Source organism: Chamaea fasciata, unplaced genomic scaffold, assembly GCF_029207755.1.
Source record: "Chamaea fasciata isolate MVZ Bird 193981 ecotype frontalis unplaced genomic scaffold, bChaFas1.0.hap1 SCAF_1, whole genome shotgun sequence".
Classification (NCBI taxonomy): Eukaryota; Metazoa; Chordata; class Aves; order Passeriformes; family Sylviidae; genus Chamaea; species Chamaea fasciata.
In genome coordinates this window covers 114224620-114240193 of record NW_027094086.1, presented here as the reverse complement: position 1 = coordinate 114240193, position 15574 = coordinate 114224620, and the positions used below count along the sequence as shown (strand labels likewise).

At 36.0% G+C, this 15574-nt stretch overlaps 1 protein-coding gene across 7 annotated transcripts in view; it reads right to left on the bottom strand.

Annotated features, from left to right (window-relative positions):
- Window positions 1–15574, bottom strand: part of NGLY1 (N-glycanase 1) — a 38793-nt gene that overhangs the window by 10448 nt on the left and 12771 nt on the right. For all 7 annotated transcript variants that reach the window (XM_066194288.1, XM_066194270.1, XM_066194279.1 and 4 more), the window contains exons 9-12: window positions 11110–11274; window positions 9627–9815; window positions 6340–6517; window positions 246–5915 (exon numbers count right to left, since the gene is read on the bottom strand). In XM_066194288.1, coding sequence (XP_066050385.1) covers window positions 5740–5915; window positions 6340–6517; window positions 9627–9815; window positions 11110–11274 — 708 coding nt within the window. In that variant the 3' untranslated portion in view covers window positions 246–5739. The remainder of the gene's footprint in view (window positions 1–245; window positions 5916–6339; window positions 6518–9626; window positions 9816–11109; window positions 11275–15574) is intronic.

The window sequence follows — 15574 nt, the reverse complement described above, 5'->3', positions numbered from 1 at the left end:
GTTTGGGGCATGCTTCATACTAAACCAAACCAGAGCAGCGCCGCAATTCTTAATGCAGTCCAAAACCAGGCACTTCCTTTTTGGCCAATAAAGTTTCACATCCTTTATTCCAGTAGTGAACTTTGCTTTTTAATATGCCATACATTTCTCCGGCACTTTGGCTAAAAGTGAAAGCTGCTGCAGCCTAACTATGTTATTTTAATTTCTGATATAACGCGAGCACGGACACACATGCATTCCATTACCTTCCATCCTTCTCTTCACAGTGGTAATAACGCAGAGGCGAGAAGTGAGGCTCTCTCCTTCCATTCTGTACTTGGCTGCTGTTTCCATTTGCTCGAAGAGACTGTGACCAACTGTTCCACCTACTTTAATTCGAGTTTGCTTAAACAGTGCTCTCGGATGTCTTCATTCCCTTACGTCAGCCGGTTTCCTTATGACTGTTCCACGGGGGAGTCTGTATATTGTTATCCAAACTGCTTATCTAAAGTAAATCCAGCATTTCCTTTTGGTTGCAACAGAGATAAGCTGCTACTTGATGATTTTCAGTGGGAAAAATATGTTCCCCTGGGACTTCAGGGATAATACACTATATTACTGAAGCTCCAAGGATATGAAATAACTCAGCACTATGTAATAAAACGATCAAGGTAACAGAACATACACTGAAACATCACCATCAAAATGCATAGTGAAAACATCTTTCCCCCAGTTTACAAGACCTCTAACAGGAGACTGTCCTTCAAGTCTAAGCAGGTGCTCAATGCGACACTGAAATCTCACATCCTTACAGCTAATGTGGACCCAAAGTTCTTGGTTACAACACGTCACTAAACACACTTTTTCAAAAATCAAAGATCCAGATTATTCACTGGAACAAAGGAACGAATTATCCATAACAAGTGGGATCCTGTTCTTAATTTTAAAATTATTTCTATAGCTTAAACTAGTAAAAATAGAAAATATTCCATAAATCTCAGGAAAATTAAATTTTTTGAAAATCTTTGGAAAATTAAATTTTCAAAAAAAGCTGTTCACTAGCCTCAGCAATTTTCTTCTACTGAAAACTTTCAGGGACCTAAATATAAATAAACACACAGTAAAATGTCTCAAAACCAGGGTCAGTCACTGGAAGTTGCTTTTGCCAGCACCAGTTTATGTAGGCCATTACATTTTCTTTCACCATAAAATTGTATTAAATCCAGGCAATTTTGTTGGTTTCTGGGTATCATCAATTTTAATTACTATTGTTTTTTTTCCTGCTGAGTTTGAATATTTTTAATCTATCCCTTTCATTTCCTTTGCCAAATAAATAAACAAACTTATTTTTGTCATAGTGTATTTACCATACAGCTGCAATTGTGTACATAAATTAAAGCAAATTAAAACGTATTTTAAATTAGATGAGAAAAAAATAAAGCTGCAGAAACTGAAGCAGGCTAATCATAAACAAAGCTAAAGCATAATTACAAAGCTTACCATAAAAAAGCCCCAAGCTCAAGAATAAGAACAGAAAATCTTTACAATGGAGAAAAATCATTGTTGTCTTATTCACAGTCACATTTAAGCCTCTACACATTTCATAATACCTGTACACTTAAAACACATATGTTTGACCTTGGCTTGTTAATTGGTCATTCCCAAGTACCATATTACAGGCTGGGAGGTCTCAAAATTCTGCTCCTTGAAATTAACTGTTTCAATCTACTGAAGACTTTTTTTTTTTTTTTTTTACTCTACTGTCCTTCTGCTTGGATTAAATATCCAAGATCAGCATAAAAACCCCAAAATTGTCTCAGGTATTACTGCTATCACTCTTCCCTTCTGCTCATGTTGATAACTATATGACCAGTGATCATATAGGTACACATAATATACATTACATCACTGACTACTGTTTAGAGAGGCTGTAAGGCACAAGGCATAAAGCACTGCCTGCAACAGTAGTACCCCATAAAGAACCTTCAGAACCAGCACCAGCCAAGATAAACTACTGCCAATAATGTTGAATAAATTCCCCCAAAATACTCAAAGTAAAGAAAAAACCTAAGTCTATTCCAGCAACTGTGTTTAAGGAAGGCACTTGTCTGCAATTTCCTTCTCAACCATCCATATGATATGAAGCTGAGATACAAAAGTCCCTTCAATATTGACACTTTTTTTTTTAAGTTGAATTGCTTGGACAACACTGGCAAAACTTCAAATTTTGTCCAAACAGAGGCTTGAACCTACAATGGAAATTAGAGATTTATTCTAAATAATGCCTATACCTAAGAAATGCTAAGTTTTGACAAATATTAAGGAAGTCCATTCAATTCTTAACTAGTAGGATACTTCCATTTCTAGCTTAAGCAACCAAAGGTAAGAGTGTGGGCATGGAGAAGAGGACAGATATCCTGATATCTGCCTGGAACAATCTCTGCCCCTCTTGGAGTTCCTTTGTTTTGGCTTGTTTTGTTTGGAGCTGTAAGAACTCTGCAAATGGGTGTTCCCAGCTTCTGGCAGCCATATGTGCTGCCTGCCATCTGTTTTCATTCCACCGCACTATGGAGACAAACACACTTTATTTTTAGTGTTCCACATTTCCTGATGTTGCACATCATAAGGATTATATCTTAAATCCAACCTACTATATGTGAAAAATCCTCCACGGATAACAGATGAGGTAAGGAGATAGATTTTCATACAGGATCAGACAAGACAATTTTCACTACTTACTTCTCAGTCTAAGTTATGTAATTTACACCAAGGTTTGTTTGATTCCCGCATACCTGTGCTTTGTACCTCTTCTTTGTTTTTACGCTGCCTAGAAGGGGGTTCCTTCATGTAATTTAAGGATACATCTTCCCAACAACTTCCTGGGGTGTAGGAAATTACTAAGCATTAAGTGCTAAAACAGGATATGAAGAAATCAACAGCTGGATGATCAACTCTAGACAGACAATACAATAAATACTTGTTTGAAAGGAGGAATTCTATGCACAGGCTCCCACAGTTCTGCTGAAACCATGCAACCCAAAATTAGTTTGCAAGCATTAAGTGGATAGTACAGTATTTATATAAATTTAATGGAAAAGATTTCACTGTTACACCTCAGTGCAACCTTGGAAGGCACCCACAGATGGTGCAGCAGACAGCCAGTCACTCTTTAAAATGTACCTAAGCTGGATTCTAGAAAACATTGCTGATTTTACCTGTATTAAAGCAGACATTTCTAGGCAACAGTATTTTTAATTTCCCCATTTAATCTCTACCACCTCCAGCTTCTAAAAAGTTGAATAAACACTGACTTCTATCTATACATGCCCTGATCAACATCTACCACTCACCCAGTATTGTACCATTGCCAGCATAATTTAATAACCATATTTTTAGAGCAGATTGCAGCACAGATCTTTCCACCATATAATACTGCGAATTCAGGATACTGAAAGTTAAACAACTGTGGATGATGAACTGCCTCTGGTTTAAAAAAAAATTTAAAATGTATTAAGAGTTGGGCTGAAATGGAGATCAACAGACGAAATTAGTGCCTTTAAAACAGCTTATGTATGAAGAGATTTAAAGTGTTCACTGTTTATAGGGTACTCCAAAAGACAAATGAAGGAGTTCCATTTAAATTTTTCATATTAGCTCTATTCAGCCTGAGTATTTTACTTATTAATTCTTTCCTAAAATAAGCACTTCTATTCATTGCATGTGATCTTATAAATACACAAGCACTTCTTGATTAATTAGACTGGCAAGGTGTTCTTCCATCTTTTTAATTCATTCAAATTCTAAAAAAATGAACTTCAATTACTTTATTGTTTAAAGTTATCTGCAGTTATTACTCTTCCTCCAGAGATTCTGACCAAAATTATGAGAAAATTACTTTATCTTATTACTTAAATTTATTTTGCCTTCTGATTTCAAATTATCAGATGCAGTTAAGGAATTCTGCAATTTCTCAAGTTCCTCTACATAATACACTGCAAAAACAATTTCTGCCTTAAAGCAGCATTTTTTCCAGCTATCAAAATATTAAGCGGAAACATTTTTGTTGATTGGTGGCACCTGAGTTTTCTTCTTTTTCCTTTTTTCTTCCAAGGTAGTATCCATTATTAGCCTAAAATACTTCTCTGTTGGGTTCCCACTCAAAATCTCAGAAAAAGCATTTAACTGAAATCAAATACAGAAGCAATTTTAAATGAAGACTGGCAAATTCACTTCGGATTAGTCAAGCATTGATAAACACCCTTCCAGTATGTACAATACAGTATCCAGCCACTGTGTTATTCTGTATTATGGGGGAGAGACTCTTCTGACTCCCCTCATAAACTGTTCATTAACACTCTGAACTAAAGTATGTAATCCATCACACATTGTTCTGTCACTTCTGCGCTGCCATAATCTACTCTTTTTAAAGATGCCTGTATTCAATGTGCATATGCAGTGTTCTAATAAAATCTGAATAGTTTTATATTTGCTTAGATTGGTTGAAAGGTCAGCAAACATTTATTTCAACACAAATTATTTTTGACAAATGCTTCAAATCAATACAGAGGTTGAAAAGGTCAGAAAACGGAAGAAAATCTTTAAAAACACTAATCTTGAAAACATCATCCTTAATTCTCACTCATTTTAAAATAAAACCGTAGTTTGAACTTTGCATTTTAGTTCTATAATAGAAAATCCCTTGTATAATCCACACATGGCCTTCCTCACATTCTGATAAGAAAGACTATCTCATCTGAACATTCACTCCATGCTTTATTCGTAGCACTGCAACATCTGACATCTCCTGGACAGTATTTTTTATTATATTGACTGAAAAGAAATTTAAACACTGCATTAATTGAACAGAAAAAAATGTATATACTTTTACAGCACATTTGGGAATGGTATTTAAAGCAAGTCAAGACAACAGCTTAAAAGAATTTCAACCTACATGCCTGCCTTTTAAAAGATTTATTAAGCAAATCTGAATTAATATCATTAAAAAGTTCTTATAATGAATAACCTATTTTTTCATAGAAAAAATATGATGTTCTTACTCAGTTTTAAGCCTCAAGTTCATACCATAAACCATGACAATTTTAGGTGTATAATGAATACTTCTTTTAAAATGAGGTTATTTTCCCAGCAACCATCATGCTTCCAAACAGTTCTAGGTATTAAACACAGGTTTAATACTTAGACATCTAACAAGGAAATTTTGAAGCAATCTTGAAGTTAACTTAATTTCAGCACTCCTGGACACTACACAAAATCAATTTTTTTAAAAAAATCTAAATCCTGTAATATTGTTTAAAATATTTTAAAACCATCATAAGCATTGCTGTAATTGGAAAACTGTAATCGGAAAAAGAATTCAAACTGTTTTTCCAAGAAGATTATAAAAACCCAAAAATATCAGCAAGCCAACCCCAAAACTCCAAATTAAATCAATTACAATTGCTTTGTGCTTCTGTGATCATGTTTGGCTTCCTAAAAATTGTTTCCTTTTCATTGTAAAATTTAAGGATACTTTATGGTTCAATCTCTTAATTTTGGTGTTTGTTTTTATAGCAAAGAGGTTTTCTTTGTGATGTTTACCTATTCAATACACGTGCAGTTTCAAGTTGGTTTAATGGAAGCAGTGAAACAGGAAATAAGCTGCCAGCGGGATGAAGAGGAATTGCCAACCAAATCTTCATGTTGTATCCATGGCATAATGTCTTCAAGGAATCCAAAGCACATTTTCTGCAGTTCAGGCTCTCAGAGGTCACTGAGTTTTATAATTATCTCCAAGCAATTTTCTCCACATCCTGTTAAGCTCTCTCTAAACAGCTGTGTGTGTTGCCATGCAGCTCCACCATCCCCTCCATTTAGAACTGCTTCCAACGTAACTTCCGTTGCTCCAGAAAAATCTGAATAGGAGCAAAGATTTTTATCTATCGGAGGAAAAGACAAACAATTCAGTAAGCCACAGCTCCAGACAGTATATAATAACAGAATGCACATTAAAAAGGCTAAGCTGTAATGGATGTTTAAGGATCTCAGTTGCAACTACTCAGATTCATTTGCCACTGGACATAGAAGCATCTATCCTTCCTAGTAAAACACAAGTATCGTGTATTCTTGCTTGCCTTGCTCTGTTGCAGGTACGGCTATGTATATTAATAAAACTGAGTTTTGTACCAGTTTTAATTAAATGCATAGTATTTTCTTCATCTTGCTAAGAAATACTGTTGGAAAAGTAAAGAATTCTCATATCTTGTTTTTAGTGTTTGCACAGTACTCTCTCCATATAAACGACTTATTTCCAGTTACATTTCTATTACATTATATAATTCATTAGTTAAATTCCATACTTACCTCCTATCAGAGCAACTTCTGCTGTAGGAGAGCAAAGTCTCCACTGTATTCTTCCACTCTGAAATGTCTGACTGCTTGTCCTAACTGAAATGTTATCTATTTTTAGACCGACTGACTTGCACTCAAACTTCCAGCTGATGGAAGCAGAGGATGACCCTTCTTTTCGGGCTAAATAAACCTACACGGAAAGAAGACACAACCAGCATGTCAAAAACCGAGATGACCAACACACATCAAATTAACCACTGTAACAAGGACATAAAAATCTTAAGAAAACACACTTCCATTCTTTGTCAAGTCCCTGAACCTTTAAAACTGTACAAAGTACAATTTTACATAAAAAACACTTCTTTCTACATCCCCAAGTATATTTCACAGTTAGGTAATTGTACATGTTCACAGCCCCTCCCTAGGGAACATTAAAGTATTTCAACATCCTTAGTAAAGTTCAAGCCACAAAAACACCTGAGCTTATTATTTTTTAAAGAAGGAGAATTCGGGGTCTTTTTAAATGCACAGAACACTTCAGTTGTTCAGTATTGTTGATGAAAAGAACTGTGCTATCAGTAGATTCTTCTGCTGTGGCTGCACACTGCTTCTCCGAGGACTTGATGTGTCTCAGTTAAAACAAATCATACATGCCAGCCATTTATAAATCCCATATTAACATTATTTGAACTGTTCCAACTGTCCCAATGCTGAACTTCACCTGGCTGAAGTCATGCTCACATATTAACATTCATTAAAGTTACTATGAACCCTCTCAGGAATTTGGTCACAAGTGCCTGACAGTTCTTCCAAGTCCAACATCTATTATCAGCAAACCTAAATAACAGACACTACAGAATAAAGAGTCCAAACTACCACGATCCTTTTGGAATCCTAAATTAATAAAAATTCTGTCATGTCCAAGCTTCTGATTCATATCATACTGAGTGGACTTAGTCAGCTCTTTATTTTTTAATCTTGAAAGAACAACCCAGAATAAAATGATAATAAAACACAGTAGTTTGTTTTACTAAAGATCCCATCCTAATACAGAAATGTCATTGACAAACTATTAAACAAAATTTTAGTGTTATTATTTTCACGTTGAAGAAAGCTCAAAACCCCCAAAGGTATGAAGTCTTACACGGAAGATCACCTATGAAAATGTAATGATTTAAGCTGCTTTCACGTGAAGATAGTCTTAATGTTCATTAAGGTGCTGACCTCCAGACATTTTTTAAGTATCTCAGCTGGTTCTAGCAAGAGCTTTCCCTTGATCAGATCCTACTGAGCTGCAGTACTTCAGCAAGCCAAAACACACCATTAAATACTACTTGGTTGAAATGCACTAAACATAGTTTTGAATGCTAGAAAAGCCTCAAACATTAGTCTGTTTCATCTTCCATTATAACATCCAAGCATTTAATCAGAAAAAAAGAATTTGAAGTCTTCTTTTGTGTTTTTTTGACTTTCCTCTAACTTTCAAACTTGGTTGTTTTATATCTAGTATTATTTGAAAAATGTCTAAAAAACCTAATCAACCAACTCATTCAAATTCTCTTCCACTGCAGCAATTCTTCTGGAAAACAAGACTTTTACAAATCCATGGATTTCAGATCGACAGGTTCTTACAGTATTATTATCACCTACTGTGGTCGGCCTGTTTGAGTCCTGGACACCAGGTTATCTCTGGCTAATCTGACTGAATTTGTGGTTTGTATCTGCTTGCACTGTGTACCATAAAACCAAGTGGTGCTTTTTTGTTACTCCAAGTCTAATACTTACAGATATATTTTCTGTGGCTTTTAGATTTAAATACCTTTTCATTCATCACATAATATATGTTAACCAAATATTTCTGTAAAGGTTCCTTTGGCACTTAAGCTCTTGGACAGTTGCTAAATCAAACTCCAAAGCTGCATCTTGTACAAAAAGAACAGGCAAACCCCAAACAATATTTTCCTCTGCTGTTACCTCCCATTATACAAACAGGAACCAATGAAAAGTAATTTTAAATTCTTAGATTCTTACATACTTTCTGCAGGATGCAACTCCTGCAGAACTAATATGCATTACCCACAAGACTGAGAAAGACCTGGAGCTGTAGCTCCTTATTTCTCAATGCCATCTGATCTCATCCTTTTTAGGTGTTATAGAATACCTGGATATTTTGCCTGGTCTTATAGATCAATCCCACCCTGTCTTATCTGATTAGTACAGCTGAGAAAAATTGTAGTTTAGTTTCAGTGCAGGGACAGCATGTTTCTTGCGAAAGTGAGGATAACTGATCATTGCAGAATTGAAAACATAATGTGCTGTCATATTTGTAGCAGATCCTGGGGAAGCAGAGAAAATCTGTCCCTTACTCTGAGTTTTTGTTACTTTTCTTTTACTATTAAGTCTACCCTGTTGTGATATCTTTCATACTATTCTCCTGCTGCTTTCCTTACTCCTTCTCTTTAGTGCAGCACAGACTCCTCAAATTATTCCATCACTGCATTTTGCAAGTCAGTTATGTACAGACCCAGGAGAGAAAATCTCAAAAAGCAGATACATACTTAGCTCCATTTTCATCAATGGAATACTAGAAGAATATTTGGTCAGAGACTCTTCAGACTAGTAAAATGGCTGAGGAAAAAAGCAGTAACGTGCTCTAGTCCCTGACAAGAACATTAAATTCCAGAGTCGGTTGCTGTCGTGGGAAAAGCTGTTTGCTAGTACATGACCTCTTCCCACTTCACAGGTAGCAGTGCTCTTCTTAGATTTAGAGCCTATGACTCTTGTGCTGGTCAGTCCTGATGCTTGGGAAGGATTGTGGGCAGGGTATACAAAATTCTGGATAACTGACAGGTTTTTGTCTTCTTGAAGATGGGAACATTTAGGATGACAATTTCTTCCTTTGGCTGTATATCAAAGAGATATGATACACTATAACTATTTTTTAAAAACAACAAATACCTTTTTTATTTTGAGAGAAATACTGCTTTTCAATAAAACAGCATTTTCCCAAAAGCCTAAGAAGGAAGCCATTTTAAAAAAATTTGGCGTTCTGGCAAGGATTTTACCTACCTGCAGAGAATTCAATCGTCCTTTCTGAAAGACAAGTTAAATTTATTTCTAATTTCTGGTACCATCTGGCCATCTTGCTGAATCTTAACAACAGCATTTACTAACATCAGCTAAATTCTATGGGTGCCAAGAGAGAGTTTGAATCCAAACACTGGCAAAGGTTTTCTGTTTTACTGGAGTTATCCTAATTTTACTGTACATTATAAGCTTTTAATAACTGCTTTTCTTACCATTTTCCAATCTGTTTCAACCTTTCTCCAAATAGATTCTGCTTTCCAAACACCTGCTTCCCAGCCGCTTATTTTTTCATTGTTATTGGAAATCCGTGTGTAGCTATCATCTATTACATTATAGACTAGATGGAACAGTTTTGAAGTCTTCTCCTTTCCAGAGGGAATAAAAACTACTTCTTTTCTTTTCTGAAAAAGCCAAAAAATACAGGTACCTTCATTCCCCAATGCCTAAATTCTCCCAAGACCATGTTACTTTTAAACAGTACGTCATGGTTTTGCAATTCAGTTTTGCTGCCAAGTCAAAAAAAAAGTCCTTTTTAAGGGAGGTCATGTACAAAACCATTTCTGCAGGAAAAAAGTTTTAAACCAGTCTCCTATAGTACACCTGCAACTTTTCCAGAGGGGAGGAGTAATTTTGTTTTTTAAATTTTCATGTAATTCATTTTAGGAGTAATTTTTTAACAAACTAACATGAAATAATATCATTTAAGTAAGAAATTAGCTTCAGAACAGAAAATTTGTATGTTAAGCACACTTCTTGTACACTCATAAGTAAATGGCTATTTTGAATAGCAAACCTGTGACTACCATATATAGGTGCTTGTGTACACCAGTTTATAAATCAACTTCAAAAAACTTAAAAAGTACAAACTTTGTAACTTCACAGTATTACTTTTTTTTAAAAAAGTCATTGTTCTTATGAGTTTCAGAAATTAAGTCTTCCAAACAACAGAGCACTGCAATAAACTATTAGTTTCTCAAACTTAGACAATCCTAAGAAACTCATTAATTTTGCTTAACTGTTTCTGTTTAGGACAGTTAGACATTCCACATGATGGAATTGCTACAAAATTGAGGTCACACCTTTGTATCCTGACTCAAGCTAAATATTATTATGGTTCTGGGAAACTGTATTTTAGAATAAATAAAAAATAAACCTTGCTTTTGGAAACAGTGATGTATAAACGTTGATGTGAAAATCAATCAAGCTTATTATTTAAGAGATTGCTTAATTTACACAATACTAATTGCTCCCACATTGATTTAGTAACAAAAATAGTTGGTCAAAACCTACTATTCATTAAAACCTGGAAGTAACTAATAATACAAATACAAGATTTTTTTACAATTTTTCCAATTTTTTTCAACTAACTTAAACTTCCTAGTTCTGTCAAACTAACTAATTGAAATGAAAAAAGTGTTTTTAACTTTTAAGAACAAAACACACTTTATATCAGGGAGTGCCAAACATTATTAGAATCAATGGATCACCATCAGTTCTCAGAGATTACCTGTGGACCTCTACTGAATTCACATCAAACTTTCACCTACTGTTTTTGCAAGATTCCCTTGTTTGAGCAGAATCTGGCTCCCTATCATGAAGTGTTGTCTTTTTTTTTTTTTTTTTTTTCCACAGACCATAATCACAAAGCATTAGTTAGCTACCTCTAAGATGTTCATCAGTGCTAAAGTTAAATACCTCTGGACCAATTTCACCTCTGGCTACTCGCCAAGCCATTGAGCCTGATGTCCTTCCACCATATTCTCCAGGTTTTGGTGTTTTAGGGGAAATAAACTCAACAAGTTCCACAATAGTCCTTTCCAGGAGCTCTCTTTTTCTATTTTCTGACAAAGACTTTTGTCTCTGAAAAAAGACATTTAGGAAAAAAGAGAACATTCAGAAAGAATGGTATTTGTAATACTGCTCTAGAGCAACACCAACAGGGAAAAACAGAATTGAAAAAACAGATTAACATTTAAAGTCTAGACTGATTGTTAGAAACATTAAACTTATACCATAGGCACAACTATAAACCAGTCATAAGTGCACAGTTATGTGACAGCAGTGCTTTCTCTAGGAACTTGCAGGCACTATGAGGAATTCTTTTAAAATAATGTTTTTAATACATTTACTTGGATGATAAAACACTTCCATAACAGTTTTTTATTGCTATTCATATGTATGCTGTACCATAGCTGTTATCAATATTATTTGGAGGAAAGAGAAGGCAAGAATCATTTGTGGTCAAATTTTTTTTCTCTAAGGTGGAGTGACTTAGTTGGCAACAGTTTTGGTTTTGTGATTAAGCCCAAACAAGTCTTTGAAAGAGTTATTTCACTGATTCTATTCACAAACAAACCATCTACTTTTCAGATGTCAGAAAACTAAGAAAAACTTAGTTCCAGAAAAATTAGTGAAAAATAAAATGAATTACATGTCTTCTTTGCCTACATGACTAAGACTATGAGCAATTTTTTGGTAAACAACCTCAAAAAATTTAAGGAGATGTTAGTATTTTGTCTACATGATTTTTATGTCAAATATACAAAACTGGAATGTGAAGCCTTTCAGTTTTTTAACTGTGGATAAACCCACATGGGGCTGAAAAAATCGGCTGAAAAAATTAAGTTCAACATTGAGTATGTGAATTATTACACACATCATTTTCTGCTTTGGTGATCACACAAGGCATGCACACTCAGCCCACTGGGACCTGAAACTTAAGGCTGATAAAACATTTCAATTATCTCAAAAGTAGTTCTGACCCCAGCAAGATTTGCTAACAGAGATCACAAAGAAACACTTGAAGAGTTTTTTTGTTCCAGACAACAACGCAGAACTGTATAAAGGAAGGTAGATACAGAGAAACGATGAGAAACAGCTCCAGCTGAACAAATTCCAGATGCCAAATACCAGTTTTAACACAGCAAGGGGGGAAACACACCTCTACTTGCGTTGATGGATGACAACCAGTGGTTGCAGCAGTTTTCCATGAAACATCAGGCCCTCCTGAGTGTAACAGTTGCCCTGACACTTAGGATATCCCTATGCAGCACTACTGATCTTGCTCCAGCTCAGAGGAAGCTTGATATGGTTTATCCTAAATTAACAATACCAATCCACAGTTTCCTGTGAGCACTTTGATGTAGGGGAAACCCAGTGTCAGTGGTCATCACTGAAATCACTGATGCCATGCTGAGAACAGGATGCCTTTGCTGTGTAGTTTTTGTAACAACAGAGGAGTGTTTCAACTTCAAAAGGCTTCCGAAAACAGATCTCTTTATGCACAAAACAAGAAATCAGTAAGTTCCTCAAGTATAAAGAGCACAAGTATGCTAATTCTTGTCATATCCTGCCACCCAGCAGACTCTTGCATAGAAATGCAGCAGGCCTGACATGCCAAACAGTCAGACTCTGCAGACATCAACACAGCCTGTGCTGGGAAAACCTGTAACTACATTTCCTACCAATGACATTGTCATCAGCAATGGATTGCAAAAACTCCAGCTGCCATGGCTCAAACTTCCTGCTTTTGGAGGTTTTTTTTTCTTTGGGTTGTTCGGTTTTTAATTTCATTTAGTTGTTGTCTTTTTGTTTGTTGGCATTATTCTTGACATACCTGTTCAGGCCACAGCCTTCGTTGGCAGACAAAGGTACTAAGAAGGAAGAGGGATGGTGAACTGCACCTTTAAAATCAGCTCTGTGTCAAGTGCTGTTGATGCTTCCTGAAGGACTCTGTGCTTTCACAAGACCAATAACCCATAGTTTAAGTAGACCCACTGCTGGCTGAGCAACACATAATCTGAGGACAGGAGTTAAATTTTAAACCGTTGACAAGGAACATTGGTTCATCTCACATCAGTGAGCATGAAATGCTTGCAATTCAACCTAAATTACTAGTTTTTCTTTTAAGAGTTGACCTGGCTATAACTATAACCATCCACAAACACTACCAAAAAATTGGAGCCTGGAGCAAATAAAAAGTAATTTGCTTCTTTGTTCCACTGTCCAAAATCCAAATAAAGCAGTGAAAGTTCAGAGTCCTCTCCCACTTTCTATTGGGAAAACATACAATGGACTGGAAAAGGGCAGGAGGTGAAGAAAATTTGTAGTCAGAGTGTTCTACAATACTACAGAATATTATCAGATGGTGGGTAATCCAGAGACTAGACACCCATTTAGGAATGCCTGGCCCAGATAAAACACACAAAGTATTTTTGAGATGTAAAATAAGTACTGAAGAGATTAAATTATTCTTGCCTGCTATGCATTTAACAGCAAGTCACTCAACATCTTTTGAACTGTTGTGTGGCCTGTGCTTGGCAATGGAACAGACAGACATGCAGAGAAATAACAGCCACAGCCTTTGGTCTTTATGCAGGAAAGACAAATAGTGATCCCTCAGACAGCATTTTCATTAACGTTGCAGTACAGGTGACAATGTACACTGTATAGCCTGCTTTTCTTTAGTTGTAACTCAGAAAAATTGAGCTTAAAAGACACAGCGTTGGAGTTCTGCAAACAGTACAAAGACTGTAATTCCTCCTGCTGTGGAGCCAGTCTCTAGGAGATGATAGGAAAAGGGCAGGTTAGAGGAGGCCTCTACAACAGTTACTGTTTGAATAGGCTGCAAGGAAGGAAACCATACTAGCTAGAGCCTTGTGACTGAATGGAGTAATGAAAACTTGCTCTAACACATCTTGAAAGTTCCAGGCATGAGTTACCTTTGCCCTCTGTGACTGCAGAACACAACATGGAGAATCTTGGACACCAACTTTTTGAAGTTCCCTTTTTCCCCACTGCATTGTCACCTATGTATGAACTTTAGGAAAGGCCTTTCAACTACAACAAATGTAGGATAACAAAACAAGGATACCCAGTCCTTTTAGCAACTGGATGGCAAACTGCCTCTAAGACCCTGAAATCTAATTCATATTGTAAGTGACAATAGAAAAAAGGAGCAAGAGCAGATACTTACAGGGATTAAATTTATTAACTTAATAAATTAAATGAATCAAACATTCTGAACAGCTACTGGACAAAAAAAAAGTGTATGTAGCAGGAGGAGTGTGAGCAGCATTCACTTTGTAGAGAAAATTAAGTTGCCTCTCAGAATACGATACAATTAAAAAGACTGGCAAAGTTGTTCTTATAAAATCACAAGACAGCTTTAATAATACTGGAAAGCAGCAGGGAAAGCAACAGCATAGAGATGAAAAGGCTGGGATTTTTCACATGTAGGGAAAGAAAGATAGGAAAAACACAAAGATGGTACTGGAAACACATGTAAACCTTCTCTCTACTATTTTTGAGTTTTTATAAAAAGTATGACCAGAACGCCTGTTCTTTGTTTGAAAAGTGCTCATGTCAGCTTGGGAGCTGCACAGTCCTGTAAAGGCAGTGGAAAAGAGTAAGAAACAGACCAACATGAAGCACCATCTGTTAAGAGATGGCAATGACATCTTTTACAGAAGTTTCCTGAACTTTTGTAAGTGAAACAGAGCATGATCCTACAGTGACATCACTGAAGTGACAAGGATGTTATAGCTTCCTGATTCCATCAATACTGTCAGGGAAATTTTTCAACTTACTAGCGCCCCATTCCCAAAGCTCTTTCTGTGAACAAAACTGCGGAGAAGAAGAATGTGGTGATTGGTTTCTATTGCCAATAGATCAGAGGAAAGGACCCCTCAGGTTAGTTTCATAACCAGCAGGGGTTCAGGGCTTGGAGGGGACACCACTAAATTCCTTTACCTCCTTTTGCTTTGCTGCTCTGGTTACTCTTCTCAGTGTTCTGCTCTGCTATGTGACTTTAATTTTTCATTACTGTTAAAACGATTCCAAGCCCTGGTCTCAATATATTAATCCAGCTCAATTCTTCACAGTCTTAATGTATATGGCTATAACTCTCAATCCAGCAGGCCTCAAAAAAAGGCACAATCTGTTTATTAAGTTATCAGCTGTATACTATCACTGGAACTAGTTTCCATGCATGGGAATTAGCCCTGTAAGGAAGGAAGGACAAAATGGAAACCTCAAGGTGGTACAAGGCTTTATGGTATTACAGTATATTGAATCAAGTTCATGGTGTCCCAAGCAGGGAGTGAAAAAAGCTTAGAAGGTTCTGCAACCATGACATGCAGGTGCAAATGGCTCCATGTAT